At 39.3% G+C, this 21,989-nt stretch overlaps 1 protein-coding gene across 1 annotated transcript in view; it reads right to left on the minus strand.

The window, feature by feature from the left end:
* The window catches only part of ctnna1 (catenin (cadherin-associated protein), alpha 1), a 150,120-nt gene that overhangs the window by 11,068 nt on the left and 117,063 nt on the right, over positions 1 to 21,989 (minus strand). The window contains exons 15-16 of the mRNA XM_056262399.1: positions 19,072 to 19,253; positions 15,106 to 15,211 (exon numbers count right to left, since the gene is read on the minus strand). Of these exons, the coding sequence (XP_056118374.1) occupies positions 15,106 to 15,211; positions 19,072 to 19,253 (288 nt within the window). The remainder of the gene's footprint in view (positions 1 to 15,105; positions 15,212 to 19,071; positions 19,254 to 21,989) is intronic.

Here is a 21,989-nt window from a genome sequence, read left to right on the forward strand (position 1 = left end):
GTGCTCCTAATTTTTTTGCTGGTGCTCCTTACTTTTTGAAGATAGGAGCACCAGTGCTACCAAGTAAAAAAGTTAATTTCGAGCCCTGTAGATGCATACTTAAGTCGCTTAGGGCTGGAAAGACACTCACAGATGTCATGTGCATAATTCTGCAAAGCAAAATGCACCAATTATGATTATGTAAAATTCTGTTGAACGCAATTTAAGACCTCAGTTATTCAGCCAAGTTAAAATAGTGCTTAGTTAGCCATAATGTATAAAAATGGGGCAAGAAACTCCAGAAGACGAGAAGTACTCATGACAAAATTATGAATTGGAATTAAATCTAGATGGTCATTTAATATGATTCTTCCATGTCTAGATAACAGAGATGGAAACTCGAGTCCGCAGCTTGGACCCGAGTTGCACAAGTCATACCATTTTTTTTTTAAAAGACTTGCGAAGTTGCGACTTGACTTGGACTTGTGAACAACTGACTCGAGACTTGAGTTGGACTTGAAGACAGAGACTCAAAAAACAAGTCATTTTGGTACGGTATTTTCGATTATGTTCTCTCTTTACTACCCCACATGACAGCATGAAAATATTTTACTATTCATTCATTCCCTATCAATATGTGCAGCAGCAAACACATCAAGCCAGCTATATTATATTGCACAAAGTATCTGAAGGCACGTGTATTCATCTCCCACTGGAAAAGTGCTGTTATATAAATGAACAAACAACAGTGACAATATAGACAAGTCTTACCTTCTGATAATCCTTGTCATTTAATTTAAAAAGCAATCAATTAATCCAAAGGGAAGCTGCGGTGTTGCACAGTTGTCAAGAAGCTATCCATTTTCAAGTAGTACACGTTTCCATGTCCTTTTCATGTAATATATCCAAATTTACCAAGTTAACTTGCATATGGACTTGGACGCACACTTTCATGCGCATTTTATGACCCTGTCCAACTCAGATCCTGTCTACACAGATTGGACTTGAGTCGGAGTGCATTATTTTATCACCTTATCACATACGAGACACAGGCGGGAATGTTGTTATTTGTGTTGTTTACTGTAACGCTTGTTCATGCATGGGTTTTGTTACTGCTGGCGCTCACTTGAAGACTACATAACCCATCCCTGCTTGAGAACTACAGCAAACTACAGCAACTCAAATAGCTCAAAATACACAGCACACTATCTTTACTCGTGGTGACCGTCCCTGCATTCCAAATAGTATGTTATATATAGTTTAAAGGTTTAATAGGTTTTTTTTATTGTGAATAAAACTGTAATTAATGATTTAAGTAATACTTTGTGTGCTACATAATCAAAAACTGATTACAATGCCTAACAACTCATGAACTCAAAAAAACTGATGATTAAAAAGACTGAGGAAGACTATACAGTGACAACACTGATTAATTGAAGGATGAACAGGCAACCATCTTCTTACATTAAAGCTGCAGTCCATAGCTTTTTTAAATTAAAAATAATCCAAAATAATGATATTAAAAAAAAAACGTATTCTGCCAGTGGTCAAAACTATCTGCATGCCATAGCTAGATTCAAAACGGTTAGCTTGTAATAATGATTTTAATTCCAGTGGTACTGGTGGGTTTCCGCGGGAAATTCGAGCATGTCTTTGCGTCATTACGTCATACCCGTACACATAAAGGAGGAGTTTCGGCTAGCCGGCTATACTGCGCGTGACGAGATGTTTAGATGTATAGGCTTTTCTCGCAGCACTTTACATAATTAAACTTATGGCATCCAGAAAGATCCAAACAACAATCATCAGTGTCAACTGGAGATTCAGCAGTTATAAAACCCAAAAGACTTCGTACTTCGGATTTAAGGTGCCTAGAGAAAGAGAAAGAAACCGTCTCATGCGAACACAAGGATTTAAACATCGGCGGGGCTTTTGAAAAGTGCGTGAACTCAGTGTTTTGAAGGGGTTCAAAACGGGAGAGCCGGCTTTTTTCTGCTGAACAAGTTAGTTAAGGAGTTTCCTTTGTCGTGCTTTTCTCGTTTTGCTATTATGGAGAATATGAATTCTGAACTACACAGGTAACCATAAAACACATTAAATTTAACATTAGTCACGCAATGCTGATGTTGTTAACATGAACAATTTGAGAACAAAGTAGGCTATAATTTGCACGGTTGCTGTAAATCGCGTTGATTAAATCTAACGAAGCTTATCATGTCGAATGCTTTTTCCCCCTTAGTTGGTCAGAACAAAAATGGATGTTACTTGTTCAGAAGACATTTTCTTATGAAAATTCTTATGTTGGTCAAGCTTTCAAAAAGTGAATCTGTGATTCTGTATGACAGTATCCACACAGCGCGGTGACTGACAGCAGCACTCGCCTCAAAGCACTGTGTTCATCCGCGCTGTTTCATGCCGATTTACAACCCACGTAAAGATGATAATTCCGCGAATCACTGCAATTACAGATTTCGAACAGAGAGATGGCGACAAAGAGGAAAAGCTACGGACTGCAGCTTTAAATTCTAATATAATTTAAAAAAGAGAGCATTTGATAAGAGCATTTTGCCAAATGAGCTCTCAACATCCATCTATTCTAATGTTTGAGGTAAGTAACTCAAGATAAAAAAAGTGAAATATAAAGCCAAACTTGCAGAGATGCGCCTGTGGGAGATTCAACTAGAGATCCAGCAAAATACAGAGTCTGAGTCAGGCCATCTTCACCATACTTTAATAATCATCAGTCTGTCTATACACCCCACTGAGAGAAAAGGGAAGAGAGACAGGCACAGACTGTTAGAGACAAGACAGAGTGACAGGGAGACAAAGGAAGACGGGAGACAAGTGGGCGAAACAAGAGTGGGATGCGAGGAGGAACGGGAGAGAAACAGGAAGAGTGAGAGTCATGAGGGCAACAGGCTGCTCAGCTTTCAATGAAACGTCTGACAATTAGCTGCAATCTGATCACAGTATTCCCCTAAAGTTTTACTCGTTAAAGGTAAAGTGTGAGATTTAGGTGCTACTAAAAGCACTACATGGAATACAAAAATAATTGTTTGCTAACTGGTTTCCAAAACACTCCTACCAGTCAATAAATGAATGGTTTAGTTGTAGGATAGACATTTATATTTATATACTACATAAAAACAACAACAACAAAAAAAATAGTAAATGTCAGGAATATTCATTCATTAGGTGCACCATTCCTTTAAGAGACACAAATGCTATAAAAAGCCACTTTCTTGGCCCAAGGAAAAAGTCTGTTCTGGGTCTGTTTCATCTACAGTATTACAATATTTGCTGACTCTGACTGCAGGATACTGTAAAAGCATTTTGTGCCAAGGGTTGGAGGAGAGGATTACATTCACAGCAATACAAAGCAAGCATTTTCTTGCCTTTAAGGGCTTCTCACCCCTACATCTGGCATGTTGATCCAGCAACAAGTCTGGCTATGCTGTGAGCCCCAGCAGTGCTGCTGGAATATTCAGCGGTGTATCTCTGACTGCTTTGGCGTTCGCAGTTTCCACTCCAGCTGGCTCAAAGCATTCTGGGATTTGTAGTAAAGATTATCCAGCTGGGCACATCATCACTCCCCAGCGGGAAGTCAGGATGTCTGGGAATGTCTGGGCAGAACTTCTCCCTCTCTTTCTAGTTCATCATAAAGAGCCAGCAGAGGCACACAGAAAGCCAGAGTTCAAACACAGACAGCCAGAGTGTCCGCCTCTCATCTGCTTTACTATTCCACCCATTATTCCAGCAGTCATTAATAAAAACCCAAATTTTTATCAATCACTGAGCTGCTTTTCTTCCCAGGAGCTGGAGAGCTTACTGCAGAGGAAGTCAGACAAACAGGCAGAGGGAGACGGAGAGGATGGCGGAGGTGAATCAGAACAGAGCCCTGCTAAAATGAAACCTGCTAAGCATACCAATTAGAGGCTCGACTCCTGTTTGAAACAGCTCGAATTGGCCCTTTGAAAGCATCACTTGTGCATGCTCAGCTGCTGAATTCATCCAAGTTGAACAGGAAATGCAGCCTGCCTGCCTGACCTAGACGCATGTGAATACATGATGCACATGTCAAACAAAAGTCCTCTCTGCTTGCTTAAAATATTTTCTTCCTCCACATGTGAAGGTCGCATGCAGATCACATGCAGTTTTGCCAATGTGGTCGATTACACAACCAATTTTCGGTGAAGAGATGTGCTAAAACAGCATTTTTTATTTGTTGTTTTTATAGTGTCCCGTAAGTCCCTTATCAGGCTGGTCCAAGAGCTGATTCTGCATTCACCCATCACTAAGGTTACACCCATAGTGTAACCTTACAATCAACTTCAGCCTCCACTTCACCCCCTTAAAGCAATGTAAATGCATGCACTTAAGAGATATTACCTTGCTTGGTCGCAGACTTTGGACTTTTATTAAAAACAATTACTTAAAAGGACTCTGATTCTGGTTGAGATGGGACAACTGAAATACATGTTTTAATAGTTCCCAGAAGACTTTTGCTTTTCCTTTTTAGAGGTATCAGTAAAAGAAAAATAATTTCTGGATCATATACACTGGCTAATAATCCAGGTTGTTGAAAAGTAATGGGCTGTCCTTAAAGTGCACTGCTTTTCTAATATGACTGAGCCTTTATTAACCTGCCAGAAAAGTGTAAAAAAAAACAAAAAAACTCCGGCACACTTAGCACCTTAGTTAGAAAAGGTGTCGCCATTGTTTCTCTCACCTGCACCATCAAAAAGAGGTGAACTAACGCTAATCAACTGACCTGGATAAACTCAAATGTGTACTACAGAATTGATGGTGCTGGGAAAGATGCTAAGTGATAAACAACACTACAGCTACCTACAAAAAAAAAAAAAAAAGATACTTCCCTCTGACAAAAAAAAAAGGCACAAAAAAAAAAAAAACTGTTTTTCTTATAGGCTCTTCATACAAAAAAGAGATTAAAGTTAGTTTTTAATTGTCCATTTAAAAAAATGGACCCATATTGCCCAAAAATAAAAATATTGTCATCATTTACTCGCCCTCATGTTGTTCCAAACCAGTATGACCATTTCTTCTGTAGAACAAAAATACTGATATTCTGGTGTTCAATGTTGTTTTGGATCCCACTGATTTTCATTATTTGGACAAAAATGGTTGAAGTATTGTACAAAATATATTTTGTATTGGAACAACATGAGGGAGAGTATGAGGTGAACCATTCCTTAAAGTTCAAGCTGTACTGCTGTAGCAAGCAAGTTTCACTCTACATATTCATAAAAAATGAATTGTTAAAATAGACAGAAAACGGTTGACTCTCTCTCTCTCTCTGCAAATATGTACATTATATTGTGTACACAATGTGCTGTCCTCTGGCATGGAGGTAAACTAGTGAAAAAAAAAGAAAGAAAAGTCAACTAGACCCTGAAAAAAAGAGTTCAAAACAATGAAAACAAGGGGACAGCCACTATCAGGATTGATGAGCGGAAGAGAATACAGGTGTTGGAAAAAATAACGGATTTCACGCCTCAATGTTAAAAATATCCAGCTATAAAAGTGAGTAGGAAGGTCAGGCCACATCGCAGAAAATGTCATCTGGCCTGCTGAATTCCATTCTAAATGGACTGCGGTAGTAGAACAGCACGAGCAGGGTTCTGACCTTTCTCAACACATCAGGGAAGAGAAATGCCAGTTTCCCATATTTACTGACATAGCAGCATTTTAATGTAGAGCAGCCGTGATTATAAATGGAGCATCTTGTGTAATGCATTCTTTTGTGGGTTATGCCCACTAAAGCCTGAGGAGATATTGATACGCTGCTCGCTCCACTCCTCTCGAGAGGAGATGCAATGAGTTGTTTTTTCCTCAACTAAACAGAGCAGATGACATATGGAGGTGATTAAAGCAGTGATGAAATCGTTCTGCCCACCCATAGGTCTTCAGCGAGAGAATTTCCATAGATATGATTACCTGGTGTTTATATCCGTCCCAAACCACAGAAAGAATTACCAATTGCCTTGCGTGCTGACAGACTTACCACAAGCCTAAGCCAACATCTGAAGTTTAAAGATCTTCTACAAAAGAACAATGCATGTCACTTAAGATGATTTTTTAAAAAAGGTTCCTGGGAAAAGTGGGATAAAAAAAAAAAAAAAAGCAATCTCCAGAGGTAGGAGGAAACCAATACTTCTATGAGTCTCATTTGTGGACACTTGTGTCTCACCGATGTAGAGTATGAATGAAACCAATTACATGTGAGAGTTTAGCACTCCATAATACTAACATCGCCCTACTTTGGATAAAAAAACAACAACTAAAATATTCCTCTCTAAAGATATTTGAAGTTAAAATCCATACGTTTTTATCCAAATGAGCAAATTTTTTTGACCAAAAACCTCAAGGGATGTAAATATAACAAAACAGAGAAAGGTGTCAGCAGCTGAGAGTTTAATGTATTTTTACCGTTTCAGGCCAAGCAAAATAATTGCAACTTACTTGCTGTATAGTGGCAGGATGAAGAGAGTGAAGGTGGGTGAACAGGTTGGTGGTTTTGCCCCCTTTTGTGCTCTCCCGTTGGTAGAGACTCATCGGACGACATGATTTTGCATGGCAGTAGTATCTGCACGCTGTGTCTTTCGCTTTATGACAGATGGCAGCGTTAAGGTGCAATATTGTACGCCACCTATTGTACTTTGGGATGTGAACCAGTTGCTGCCACTGGATTATTTAGGAGTCATATCATTATGTGTATCATGTTATTCGTTTTAAATATTACAGTTATCGCAATATATTGTCCCACCCTTAATTAACACGTCTATATTTCATGTTTTGAATATCATGGTTATCGTCAATAATGGTATATTGCGACTCCCCTACTTCAGAAGTGTAAACACGTGCATAGAAAAAAACCACATCTTCCACAAATCTGCCTTGGTCCATCTGAAGGAAGACCTGAATCTTCATAAAAAGAGAACAGTCTGCAGTAAGCAAACTTCATCTTCCATAAACATCTGCTGGAGACAGTTTGAGAACAGCAGAGGTGGAGATTTGACATACTGACTGTGACCCATAGAAGAAAAGGTTTTGGACTGCAAGCTTGATCTTCCAGCACACCTCTTAGGTGTGAACTCATTCTGGATTGTATTTACAGGCTGTGCAAACAACATGCTGAAATGCAAATCAGGAGGAAGTGGTGGATACAACAGCAACAAAAGAGATAAAAAAAAAAACACAAACATTTACATAAATGATCTTTCTACAGAGGTGAAAGAGGGCCAGGGAATTCAGCCCACTCAGTCATCAGTATTCAACGTACTAACTAGAAACGGCAAAGTACCCAAGGCAATCGAAGGTTCATTTTAAAAGCACCTGTTAATATCAAAGTCATTTTTTACAGAGATAAAAGATTCATCTGTAGTTTCTTTAATAGAGAGAACTCTAATGCACTTGGAGAAAAGAACGTCCCTTCATGTGGCTAATGCGTTTTATATTGCGTTTAAATGGTCTGGCGGAGCACTTGTTTTTTAAACGGCTAAATATAAAGCCATCATGGACCATGATAATCAATCAAGTGGCATTTTAAACAGAGTGATGATCTTGCTCCTTTCCAAACAATTACCCAAAAGAAAAAGAAAAAGACTAATATTTGCAAGTGCCAATTCTATCTCAGTCTAATAAAGTCCTGATCTAGGATCAGAGGGAAGAATTATAAACAATCATTATGACAGAGGGAAAAATATTCTTCGATCAACAACTCAAATTTAAAGATGAGATTTTCTGATGAAATATCAGATATGAATCAATTGCCTTATATGTGCATCACTGGAGTAATTGAATAGGCACAGCATGACATGGCAAAAGCTGCCAACACGTCTGCCAAAACAGACAATCACTTCCCTAACAGTTATCAATAGGACTGCCTGCTCCACTATCATATTTACAAGCACCTATTTCACACGCTTTATACTGAGACCATTAAACAATTCTCATTTCACCAAATTACAAATGGTACATTGACATTTTTTGCAGTGATATTTTTACTGAATTTTATTTTACGGAACGCAAATAGAAAACAATGGACGTGTTCCAAACATGGTGATCATGTAAATGCAGCTCGTTAGATATGTATTTTCTACATACTTTCTAATAATCTGTACAAACAACTTTTTCAGAAATGAAAGGCAGATCTGCTTCAGGTTGTTCAGGTTGGCTGGATGACGCCTACACACTACACTTGTTAAATGGTGCCATGGAACTGGAGAGAGATCAAAACAATGTCTAAGGAAATGTAGGGCTTTTTTGTTCTTGAGCCACACCACTATTTACTTGGCCTCGTGTCTGGGTTACTGTCCTGCTAGAAAAATGTACTTTCTCCCAAGTCTTTTTCAGCAGACTGAGTTCTTAAGGTGATGATACACAGGGCAACTTTTTGAGCAATGTTGCTGGGCAATGTTGCCGTCAACGGGCAACCAGATGAGACACAGGGCCCACGACCTATCTAAATAATCCAGATAGAAATGTATTCCCCATTTTCAATGTTGTTGTCCCAAACAACAATCGCTCGGCAAGATTGCCCAGCAACATTGCTCAAAAAGTTGCCCTGTGTATCTTTACCTTTAGTCTCACATCAGAATATGATGGACAACTTTTCCTAGAACCAACAGTGCCCACTGAGACACTTGTATAGACTTTTGAACTTTAACTTATGGATTTATTTGTTTTATTTATTTATTTTTAACCATTGAGTTCCCCATGACCCCAGATTTCACAGAATAAGGATTCTTTAAAAGAATTTAGATTCAGACCAATTTGTTAATGAACCACAAACTAATTCGTGAAGAATAACTTGCTGAAGAGACTATGCAAATTTCACATTTCAATGATCACAAATCAAACACTGTGGCTTGCAAGAGCCGATAAATATTTTACAGGAAGTGTTATAGCTATCTTAATGATTCATATGTAGAAATAAAGTTGTAGAAATTGATTTGTGTACATGTACAGCAGCTACAACACTGTATACTTGAAAACAGCACATTTCAGCTTAAGAAATTATTAATTAATAAGCTTAATTCAAATTATTTCTCTGTAGCTCCTGTAATTGAGTAAAATGAGAAAACTGGCTAAGGGTCTGAATACCTTTCAATAACTACTTCTGCAAGGCACTTTATATGTAAAATGTTAAAAATATGATTAAATTACCCAATGGAAATAAACACTACTAATAATCACCATTATGCCATAAAACCAAGAGCTTAGACTGGTGGTCATGTAAGGTACCAACCCTTGAAGTGCTGAGCTGAGATTCTGTGAGATCGCTTCTTGATTTTTTGTTTTTATGTTTTTTGCTCTTCTACTGTAGAGAGGGAAATTTACAGGCTTGTCACCGTTAAGCAGCCAGGGGCCAAAACTGGGATTAATCCAACCTGTGGTGGTGCCTATGGATCACCATAAATCTTCCCTGATTGAATGTAAATTGGAAAACTATGTATGTCAGTATACATCACTGGGATAAAGCGCATGTGCTGCTGCCCGCAGGTCTGCCTCACTAAAAATATGCAAACCTGGTGTTGCACGATCATGTCTGTGTGTGGTGGTTACATGCTTTCATGTGCATGCATGTAGGGCAGAATATTTATGGGCAGTGTGGTGGCTTAGACATTTGCATTATAAATCTCAATTACACTGCATTATTTGCTCAGTACTGTGCTCAGACGAAATCCTCAGAAGTTGCCCCTGCAGAATCTGCTTGTAAATTCTTAATAAACGGCAGTGCAGACCTTTGTGTGGCAATGACCTAAATCCTGCTGCATCCTCATCTATGCACTACACTCATTTCTTTAAACTTTAATCGAGCTCTGTTACAGCCATTTAAGTGATTATTAAACCTGGCCGAACATTTTTGGCAGCACTTTGCAACAATCCAAAAACTGTCCTCATCCAACAGCTAGATGTTACAAGATGGATTCAGAAGGCCCGATTCTCAAACAAGATGCATTTTTTAAAGACCTCTCGCTTTGGTATCGCTGTCTTGTTTGCATCCTTGGGTGTCCTTAGGATTGCATAGTAGTATGTGTTGTCAACAGTGTTGGAGAAAGTTACTTTTAAAAAGTAATGCATTACAATATTGCGTTACTTCCATTAAAAAGTAACTACTGGTAATAGTGTTACTTAAGGGGCTTTCGCACCGGAGGAACCTTTTCATAGTTCCTAGATCTATTGGCGGAAGTACCCGGGATTTTGGCGCATTCGCACCACAGGAACTATTTGAGGAACTAATTTAGCTGCTGCTTCAGAGTAGCGTCTAAACCAGCACTATAGGTTCAAGGTAAAACTATAGGAACTATTTGTGACGTTAGTGTAAGCTGATTGACCGAAAGCATGCAAAACACCAGCACCCGCCATTTTTAAAAAGGCTGTGTAAACACACAGATTATAGTCTATATATTTACTCCACAAACTAACTCTACGAACATGGAAAACAGTGATAGATGGGCCTCTTAACCTTTATGCTGAGAAGAAAATCCAACGCAACTTAGGGGACCAAGCGAAACATTGATTATGTATTTCTGCTCAGCTAGCATCACTGGACATCAACCACACGGCATATGCTACTAACTTTTCATTACTGTCTACTTTCTATGTATAATAGTTCTATCTAATAACATTAGACAGGACTATTGGACATATCGTAAACTAATGAACACTGAGAATGCAAGCATTGATAATTTGTTCAGGCTCTGGCGTTTCTCAGCGCCGTCAAAATAAAGGTCCGTAGCACCGTCAAAATAAGTCACAACAACAAGGGCGACTAACAAACAGGTTTAAACAAACCTTTAAGCTGTGCTGCTATTCTGGATTATAGAGGAAGAAAGTTCAACACGCTTACTTCAGGAAATTTGGAAAAATTAAATGCAAATGTGATGTTTATCTAAAGTCATTTTTGCTTAGTATGGTTGAAGTGGATCATCGAAGGTCAGCAGCAAAGACATTGGTTAATAAAGTGAGATTTAATACAAAGTATATTTGTGTAATTTAATATATTTATTGCAGGTTTTCATAATATTCTGAGATCACATTTCACAGATTTTTTTCATTTTGAGGAATACTGATTCTTTTTTTGTGCAAGTGAGATTAGTAAATGCTCACATTTATTCTAAAACTACAATAACCATCATGTTTACACAACTTATTTGAAAAAGTAACTCAGATATTTTGTTGTAAATTTAAAAAGTAATGCGTTACTTTACTAATTACTCGAAAAAAGTTATCAGATTACGTAACTCAAGTTACTTGTAATGTATTACCCCCCACACTGGTTGTCAACCTAATTTTGAATAGTTAGGTTTTAGTTTGCTGCTAGGGCGCATTTTGCCGGGTAGAAGAGTGTTATGCAATACAATTCATGCTTTCAACAATTTGTTTCATATCATTTTCCGGCTCTGCTGTGGTTTCTGTTGGCAATCTTAGATGTAACAAAAGTACATGACATGACAAACTTGACAAGCCGTCAGGAGTGATGCTATAGCCCACCACTGTGTATTCTGTGGCAGGGCTTTGATATGACAAAGAGAGCGAGAAGGACAGAGAGTGGGGGGAGGAGTGCCATGATTATTTGTTTTCCATCCCTCCGCAGGCTCCTCTGAATCTGATGATTCATCCTTCTGTATAAGGAACTGCTTTCCTTTGTTCATTTTTCAACAGTTAGCCTCTGGCAGCCTTGTCTGCACAATAAGGTGTGAGGAGCAGTTTAAATATAGTTTGGGATAAACATATAAATATATATATATATATATATATATATACACTGCCACCTGGTAATTACGCTACTAATTAAAGACGAATCACACTTAATGGATTCAGGTCTCACATGGGGCTTCACATCTTTCTCTTCACTTTTTCTTCACCTACTGCCCTCAATTCCTTTATTCGTAGGCAGGACAAGAGGAGGGGGGACCATTTGGGAATGGGCTGGGCTGGCTCCAGCCGTCTGGAGTTGCTCACACCTGTTTAAAAGCAGGAGGGGTCGCACTCGGACAGACATTTCCTCCCACAATCAACAAACTTATGGCGCTTTTCCACTGCATGGTACGGCTCGCTTCGCTTTTCCACTGCGTGGTACGACTCGGCACGGCTCGGTTCACTTTAGCTCGGTTTGCTTTTCCACTGCAGTTAGTACCGCTTCAAAGTGGGTGGGATTATAGACTGATCGTTATGGTTTATCTGCTCCTTGGCAACCAACGAGAGGAACGTCTGCACTTCCTCCACTGACCACGATTCAGCCATTTATTTTTTGGAAGTTTTTTTTCTTTCTTTTTTCTTCAAGCAAGTCAAGCAAGTAGTTTTAAAACAAGTGCTACAGCGGTGGCTGTTACTGGCTATTTAAATCTAGCGGGTTTGATGTCTCGCAAATACAATGACGCTGGTAGTGACGATTCTGTCTGACCAATCAGTGATCTGCAGTGTGTTCACGTCACATTTTAGTTTCGGTACGGTACGCTTGGAACCTCAACAGAGGTGGTACCATTTAAAGCAAGCCGAAGCGAGCCGAGCTGTACCGTACCATGCAGTGGAAAAGCGCCAAAGCGTGCTGTACCGAACCGTACCGTACCATACAGTGGAAAAGCGAAAGTTTATTAATGCACACAGTAATTCACACCATTCAAATTCCTAAATACACTCGTACAGCATACAAAATTAATGTTTATCAAAATTAATAAAAAATTTATTCACTTTCGTGAAGAGAGATGAAGACTAGCTTGTTTCACAAATAATTAAAATAAAATTATTGTTATTATATTATTTAATAATTATTAAATTATACATTATAGTAAAATTAAATATCATATAATGTGTAGTAAAATCTTTCATTATTGATATTATTAGAAGCAGTAATACAATTTATTCAGCATATTAAAAGTAAAAAACAAAAATAAGGATAACACAAAAAAAATGGCATGGTGAATTCTCATCACGCCTGGCACTGGCACGTTTAAGCGAAGTTTATTTTAAATGCGTCCTACACTCAAATCAATCCTATTACTCAACAAATTGGTGGGTTCAATATAATGGACAACGTTTACAATAGATAATGAATTTTATGTGCCAGTGTGTGCAGAAAAGCAAACACATCCACAGACACACAAGCACCTGCACAGTACCCATCTGTTTTCTGCGGGGCATATCATTGTATTCACGGCACTGAATAAGCAACATCAAAGACATTGCGGGACGTGGCCGTCTACGAAAGCTTTCAGATTATCTGAACTGGACATTTAGTATTCCTCCCCAAATGGGTCAGCACAGGTAGCATGACTACAGATTTGAAAAGTGGAGCTGCTTCACATTGGATCAAAGTGCCATCTAAATAAAATATCAAAAGTGCAGAGCTTTAGTTTGTATGAAGGCTCATTATTATGCAAGATTATGTTAAAGGAATCTTTTTGAAAGCACACTGCAGATGTTCATAGGAATGGCTAATTAACAGCCATGCGGCAAATAGGATAACGGCGCATATCTTTACATTCCCTTCCCTCCCTAGGTGCTGCACTGCTCTGCATTGTCGAAATGTGCTTGCCACAAATGCAAGAACTTAAGAAATTAGCATTTAGCATGATACAAAGCTCAGGAATGCAAACATGTTTGGTCAAAAAAGAGAGAGGTAAATCGAAGCCCTCGCCCCGAGGCAAATTTCCAGATACTTACATTCCCGCCATCCCCGGCCCACCCCTATAGGCACATAGAGCACAATTAAATTCAAATAAAGTTGACAAAAAAGGTTTTATAAAAAGATAAACCTCACATATTTCAGCCTTTAAAAAAAATAATTTTTATAAAAAGAATGAGTCCATGCAACCATGCACTGCGCTCTCCACAGCGACAAAGAAGTTTTAAGTAGCTAATGGATTTCCACCACTGAAAAACACTTGCTGTAGCTCTCTGCTACAAGATTTATTTATGGAGAAGAGAAAAACACCCATAGTGTTTGGGTGCACCCCCATCCTTTATGTTGACTGAGCTTTCAATGTTGTTACGGAAAGGGTGAAGCTGATTGGTTGGTTCTTGTCACATGAACTGCGGTGCGCTTGCGGCATTCTGAAAAATTGAGGCATTTTCATCTCGCTGCGCCTGGAAAAAATGAGCCAGTCGCTTCAATTATGACCACACTTGTCGCGCGCCTACATTTGAAATAACGAACTTGAGCTACCGGTAGCTCGCGAGCGACGTGTTGGAGTAAAAGATACGCAGCAAGAGGAAAAACTAGTGGTTCATGCGCGCATACCGCTGTTATGGCGCACAGTGTTCTGATTAGCTTATTTCCTATTGAGTCAATCCAGAATTACTGTTGGTGAAATTATAATCAGACCCTTAAAAAGACCCATATCACCCTTAAAAAAAAACTCTTCGGATCTGCATGATTCACACAAGTCACCCAAACTGACGTGAAAAAACGGGAGGCGCCAATCTTGTTTGCATCCCTGAAAGCTATACAAGTTATAGTGTGCTAACCCTTGAGCGTAACAGTAAAGTGTAAAAATGTCATGTAGTTCTTAAAAACACACACTACGAGTGCTATTGGTCCGTAAACTGCTAGTCTGCATGCTGCACAATGATGTTAGCACAGCGTGACACACTTTTAATTAAATGACAAACTGAGAGGAGGAATGAGTGATAGGTGATGATTCTGCTATGCAAAACCCCCATCCTGAGCTCACAATATCCCTTTCAACTGCTCTATTGAAAAGACAAGAAAAATCTTAAAGAACCTTTGCAGCACATGCGGCGGTTTGATGTTTACTGGAAATGCTCCCATATTATTTTCACGAAGCCTGTGAACCTGTCATTGTCACTCAGCTTAAGGAATAAGAGGAGCTTTCCAGGAAAATAAGTGTTGGACTGTAGGGATTGAATTTACAGCCCCATAGTGCTGTCTTTATCATCACGGTCTGTCGCAATTTTCAAAAGGTGATGGAAAAAAGCCAGGGATATGAGTTGGCTGGGAGATAAATTATGCACTGTTGTGTTTCACTGTAGTGCATCACAAGGATTAAGATCCTTAGGTAAAACACAAGAGCATGGATAATTCACCAAAAGACGATCAAGTTTTTTCCTGCAAAAGACTTATGAGAGTTAACTTACTTGATCCGCAATAGCGCGGCCCAGCTTGTCCATTCTCGATCCAGCTTCAGCAATTTTCTTCGCAGCACTAATCACATCAGAGGTGTTTTTAAGAGGTCCTTTCCCCCTGAGGAAAAAAAGATAGCAGTTTCATTCACAGTTACTGTTCTGTGTGCGGTCTCATGTGAGTTCTAGCGAGTATGTGTGAGCATGGATGATACACGTCAAGACGTCAACACGTTTGACATAAGAATGGCTGGTCATATTGACAAGGTTGAAGAAAATCAACTCTCGTTTCACAGACTGAGCCTGGGTTCTCCCAAGGTTTTTTTCTCCATTCTGCCACCTGATGGAGTTTTGGGTCCTTGCCACTGTCGCCTTTTTCCACCTTTGTTGCCATTGGCTTGGCTTGCTTAGTTGGGGACATTACATTTAATATTCAACAACTATATTGATCTGCCTGCATTGACACTATTATACAAGAACTGAACTGAGCTGGACGATGACATCACGGTTTACTCCAGAGCGGCTATATATAAATGAACTAAATCAATATTTTTTTTAAATCAAAAATGAAACGTCACTGAACTTAAGCTGGACTGTGATGCTATTTTCTTCTGGAAACAAACTTTTTTGCATCATGTTCCTGTTATCTCTGTAAAGCTGCTTCGAAACAATCTATATTGTTAAAAGCGCTATATAAATAAATGTGACTTGACAGCCTCATGCTCAGGAACACAGCGCAGCATGAACAAGGCTTTTTGGGAAAGACAAGATCAGTTCGCTTCCAATTGATTAATCTCATTAAGGAGGAACATCCCCCTCCAACACGCTTCCATTCACTAATAGCCTGAAGACTTCGAGGGGGGGTAAGAATGAACGAGTAGCGAACAGACAGACTGACGGAGTGAGCTAGCAGCAGCTCCCACCCACTTCTGTGATGTCTGGTCAGCTTCCTGGGGTCAATGCCACTTCAGTTCATTTAATAGTTCTGGCCTCATCCATCCCAGTGTCCCATCTCAGCCCACCCCCCGCAGCTCCCCGGCTACGATCCGGCCAGTCATTTGCCAGTTCTGTGTGCCCACAAGGGACAGCGGGGCACAGTTGGCAAGTGGCACAACCTGGATTCAAAGCTGCTCTCTTCAGGCTAAACTGAACAATCCAACCCACAACAGATGGAATTTTGTGTTTTTGCTCTCTCTCTACACTCACCCCTCCCCATTGCAGTTCTCTCTCTCTTTCTACGCCATTCAGACAGGGTCCTCCTGGCAGCACTGCATCCATCAAAACAGTTACCAGAATTCACCAGAGACAGTGTCTCAAAAATAAAATGCACCCCACAAAGAGCGACCAACAATTCTAACATTTTGAAACAGGTTATTTTGATGTCGCTTTGGTGGTGGCCCACCCATAACCCGCCCTAGGTGAAATTGTGGCCACTACAAGGTGACTGTCGAGCAAGGGTGACTTCATCTCACTTGACAATCCCACACTCAGATATGCAAATCTGACTGAGTGCCCATGAATTAGCCACTGATACTGGTTCCAGATGGGGGTAGTGCGTGTGTGTGTGTGTGTGTGTGTGTGTGTGGTAGCAGCTCAAGCACTGGACCACAGCATGCACAGACAGGTGGCTCCAAAATATGTGACACGAATCCAGGCGACGCATGCTTTATTCATGAGCAGGAAGGGACATAAGCAGAATTGGTAGCAAGCAGCTTCTCTGCAGATATTGAGGCCGGATAAAGGCTCCCGAAATCAATTTCCTCTTTATAGCATTAACCTTCATGGGACTGTATACCCATTCAAGGTCGAGGGGCAATCATTTGGGCGTGGACTGAATTAACTTGCAGAGACCTTCACTCAGCACATTTCTGCAGGTGACACATCAGCACCGATTGCCATTTTTCATGCAAATGCCACCAAATCTGACAGATGTACTACAGCCTTGTTGCTTTTTACACGAGACAATGACAGATTTCTGGGGGCCTTCAACAAGAGGTATGAGTGTCTCCATATCGCCTTGTACAGAAATGATACCATTCTTCTGCCTAAAACGGAAGACATCCAATAAATAGACATTATGTTTAGGGAGCAAAACAATACATTAAAAAAATAATAATGCAAATAGTGGTCGTCAAAATATTCGGTACCAAGTCGGTACTAAAAAAAATTTAAACGTCACGGTACCAAGTCCCGGTACCAAGTCCCGGTGGTACCGAGTACCCAGTCAAACCCAGTTCTGGATGCGCATGCATGCACGAAGGGGGTGAAGTTGCATCCGCTTCATGGAAGCGCTGAGACATGGCAACCGGCGGCGCTGCTGATGTGGTGTCTTTGTATATTAAACTGCAAAACGACTATTTAAATATGAACCCTTCGTGTTCTGCTTGTGTGAATGAACGGCGCAGACGCGCGGTTTCATTAAACGTTACCTCACACACACACACTGAAGCACAACGTGACGCTCGCTCTGTTTTCAGTCTCTGCTGCCTCACGATATGATGACATGATTCAATTCATCTCCGAGAGTCACTTCATGAGCATTTTACCGTTTCATTTGAGAAAAACTATCGTCATATCATACACGCACAGAAACTCAAAGGTCTTCACGGCAACCCGTTAAAATAAAAATTTGGTTTAACTTGAAGAAATTGACAGAAATAATTATATTAGGCCACTGTACAATAGATTTAACTACGTCTCCATTAATTAAAGATACTACTACTAATAATAATAATGTGTGCATAGAAGGTTGCTTATTTTTCACTTGACTTTTTTTATAAGCAATATTTCTCAATATCATCAATATTTTCGTTTAAACAGCATGTAGCCTTCAATCCATTCATAAATTTACCATCATAAATAATAAAGTCATTGAATTGAATTTAATATATATAAATATATATTTTTCAAATAGTTAAATAAATTATTAAAAAATAAATAGTTCAAACTGATTTTGCTGTGGTACTGAAATTGGTACCGAGAACCGTAACATTTTAATGGTATCGGTACCGACTACTGGAATTTTGGTACCGTGACATCCCTAAATGCAAATAGTTTTACATTTCAATGATTATAATAAATATATAATTTTTGATCTGGGGAGGAATGGAGACATGTTTCTGAACAGGAGGAAAAGGCAAACAAAGCTGCTTTTTCACAGGTTTTTGCTTTTTACAGTCATTACAACGTGTGCAATATTGGCAAATGGTGTCCTCAGCATGATTCATTTTTAAAAAAAAGGAGTCTTGGTTAGCATAGGCAAGGAGAAGCGATAGACCAAGACATTTTCTATCACTCTGTCACAAACAGTGTCTCCTCTGGGAGAGCAGATGGCAGTCACTCTCAGGTGTGCAGCCCACGAGTGTGCTGTCACACCTAAAATGACCCTTTCCCTGATTCTGTCAGCATACAGGGGAGGAATTCAGGTGACCTTTTCTTGCGCTAGCATCTCCTGCCCTTTGTTTTTAAACCAAATTCTTTTTAAGACCTGCTTTTTCTTTCCATCATTCGTGATCCCATTTCTTTTGGGATCACGTATGATGAAAAGAAAAAGAGGCAAGCAAATGAGGCAGGTAAAAAGCCCACGAAAAAAATCCACAGCTCATTTGCTTCCACCGAGAGGGAAAAAAAGAATTCATGAGATGGAACAGAGTGCTTGTCTCAGCTAATATTAGACCTTACTAATTGATGGCCGATTTAGGTAAATGACAGGGTAAATTAGGTATAAAAATCTGATTTCGCCAGTCTCTCTTTCAATATTCGAAAAGTTTTCCCTTTAAAAATGCTAGTGCACATTTTATTGCCAATGCAAACTGCCATACAAACCAATATAAAGCTGAAGCACTGAGCCGGGACGCAGTGAAACCGGAGCAGCAGTGCATGGCCAGAAAGGTCTATTGAGTAGAGTCTAAAAGAGATGTGTGTGTGTTTGTGTGGTTTTTGACAGGCAGTCGAGCAGGGTAGAAGGTGGTTTGCGCTCACCTGGTGAAGTCCGTCATCTCCATCATGATCATGCACATCTGCTTAGCCAAAACGATGATGTCATTTCCGCTGTCATCCCACTTGGACACCTCAGCGTCCAGCTTGCTCTTCTCCTCCTGGAAACTGGCCACCTGCTCAGCAATCTTCGCCTTCTGCTCCTGGGGTAGCTGAGCCATGATGGCCTGCCAATTCCACAGAGAAGCTTATATATAACAAACCGTACATAAATTTGCTCACAATATGCTGATCTATAACTGTTAATGAGGAAAAGAGATGACAAAGGATATGCAATTAAAAAAGAAAATTGATATTCAATCCCCCTTCCTGCAAGGCCTTCTTTGCCTCTCCCTTACACCTTCCTTTGTCCTTCCCTCCTCTCTTGATTTCTCTTTCTCTCTCTCTCATTTCTTGCATGACCAGCCCGGCCCGGCTGAGCAGGAGAGATTTTACAGCTTTGGCTGATGGCGTATGGGCTATGAAACATTCCTCTAATTCTGTAAAAGGTTTGCAACGTTTTAGAACTATGCTGAGCAATGCTGTCTATTGAATGTGTGCCACTGCATTCAGCACAAGGATCAACTGAAAAAGAGCATAACCGGTTAAAATATATTTTTCGTTAAAGGTGCCCTAGAATGGGTTTATTTTATTATTTTATAATGTTTCCTGGGTTGCCCTTATAATGATAGTATGTTTTTTTAGATCAAAAATAGTCATAATTTAGAAATAAAAGGCATTTTTCCTAGCCTGATTTTAGCCTCTGATTTGAACGCTCTGTTTGAAGGGGCGTGTCTGCTGTGGGATTCAGTGTAACCGGCCACTGCTGTGATTGGCTGACATGCTTGCATATGAAATAGCTACATATTACATGTGAAACTCTCTCGAATACTTTTACTACAGCTATTCTACGTTTTTACTATCACAACAATCGATGTTTCTTCGAGAAGTTGTTTCTTCGAAGTTGTTTCTTCGAGAAACGCAGTTTCTGCACTCTCTCTAATGCTTTCACCAATGCAAACACGATGATGTACATACAGTAAGAGCTTTGTTGTGCAGTGTAACATGCGTCATTGATTTCATTATGAGTTGTCCAGATAAACTCGCGCTGTGTGGAAAGATAGTTCTTTGAACGTTTTCAGTATAATTTATTCACAATTTAAATAAGGTTTTTTTCATCCTACTAAAAGAAACGATGTGAAGTTGATATTTTAGTCACTGGCTTGACTTTACTGATGCATAAACAGTATTGAACGATTTTGAGAGAAAGATTACCTGTCTGAACTTGAACAATTACACATCAGAAATTGTTGCTTGGTAGCTCGATCCGAGGCCAGCTCTGTATTGGCCCAAGTTGAGGAAACAGTCGTCGGTGAAATGTTTGGACCATACAAAACTTTGGGAAGTTGTGTCGGCGCATTTCCAGAGAAAATAAAATTAAGCCATTGTTTCTTCAAAGGCTCGGATGAAGGAACTAAAGAATACTTTTGTGTTCATGTGTAGCCTACTTTCAAACACTGAGCAACTGCTATGCTTCGGCTGCGCAGTTCCGCCTGTCATTGAACATGGGCTGGCATATGCAAATGTTTGGAGGCGTACATATTAATGATCCCGACTGTTGTGTCACAGTCGGTGTTATGTGGAAAATTCGCCTATTTTTCAGGGGTGTTTTTCAAAAACGAGATTTAAATAAGGAGAAAACAATGGTGTTTGAGACTCACTGTATGTCATGTCCATGTACTGAACTCTTGTTATTTAACTACGCCAAAATAAATTCAATTTCACATTCTAGGGCACCTTTAAATAACAGTGTGCTAACCAGGTGTGATACTATATAGCAAGTTTTTTAGCAATGTAGTTCTGAATTTTTTCCATAAGCCACAACAAGAGGAAATTGTTTCAATTTGAGGCATCACACTCAAAAGTATACCATTTAATATGCATATTGATCAAAAGTGACAGTAGTAGATGAATTTAAAATGTTACAAAATATTTCAAATAAACTGTTCCTTTGAACTAAAAAAAAAAGTTACCACAAAAATATTAAGTGTTAAAAAAATGTTTTAACATTGATAAGAAATGTTTCTTGAGCACCAAATCAACATATTAGAATGATTTCTGAAGGATCATGTGACACTGAAGCCTGCTGAAAATATATTAAAATAGAAAACAGTTGTTTTAAATTATAGTAATTTCACATTACAGTTTTTACCATATTTTGGAATAAATACTAAACCATAATGAGTGTTTAACAGCATACATATAGGTTTAATATAGCCTATTCCACGCTCAAGAGCATACATAAAGATCGCCACAAAGCACCAGCAAAAGTAATGTTTATGAATGTGTCGGAAAAAATAGCAAGGAGACATTGATTATTAATAAACTAGTGTTTTCTGAGACAGTGCCAGCTGCAATGATTAAGTTGATGATGATGATGACTCGCCATCTCTGCAGTGAATGCGCATATAGAGAGAAATGCACCTTTCATACAGAAGCAGAGAGTATTTCTTTTCATTTTGAATTGGTTTGTTTAAAAGTAGACATTTCAAGTTTTCTATAGATATATTTATCTAGCTGTCTGTGAGGCAAGTAGCCTATAAGCGGAGTTTCGGTTTATTTTTGTGACGTGCTCCAGTTCACGGAGACCGAAACAGCAGAAAGCATCCAGTTTTTGTTCATTTTACAAAGGCACAATGTTTTCTTGTTATTGTGAGTTTACACAAATAAAAGTAGACCCTTTACAGTTTCGAATGATCTCTTGCCTGTATGAACAAAAATGACGTAGCATTTTAAGTTCTTTCCACTGTTGTCAGGAAAAAATGCAAGTGGTCGTGCCTGCGCCTCAATGTCATGAAGCGCACTATACTTTAGCTTCCACGCTCTGCACAAACTTTTGGATATGAGTCTAATAATAGAGCACA

The sequence above is a fragment of the Rhinichthys klamathensis genome, unplaced genomic scaffold, assembly GCF_029890125.1.
Source record: "Rhinichthys klamathensis goyatoka isolate OS25496 unplaced genomic scaffold, OSU_Roscu_1.1 h1tg000192l_1, whole genome shotgun sequence".
In the NCBI taxonomy this organism is placed as follows: Eukaryota; Metazoa; Chordata; class Actinopteri; order Cypriniformes; family Leuciscidae; genus Rhinichthys; species Rhinichthys klamathensis.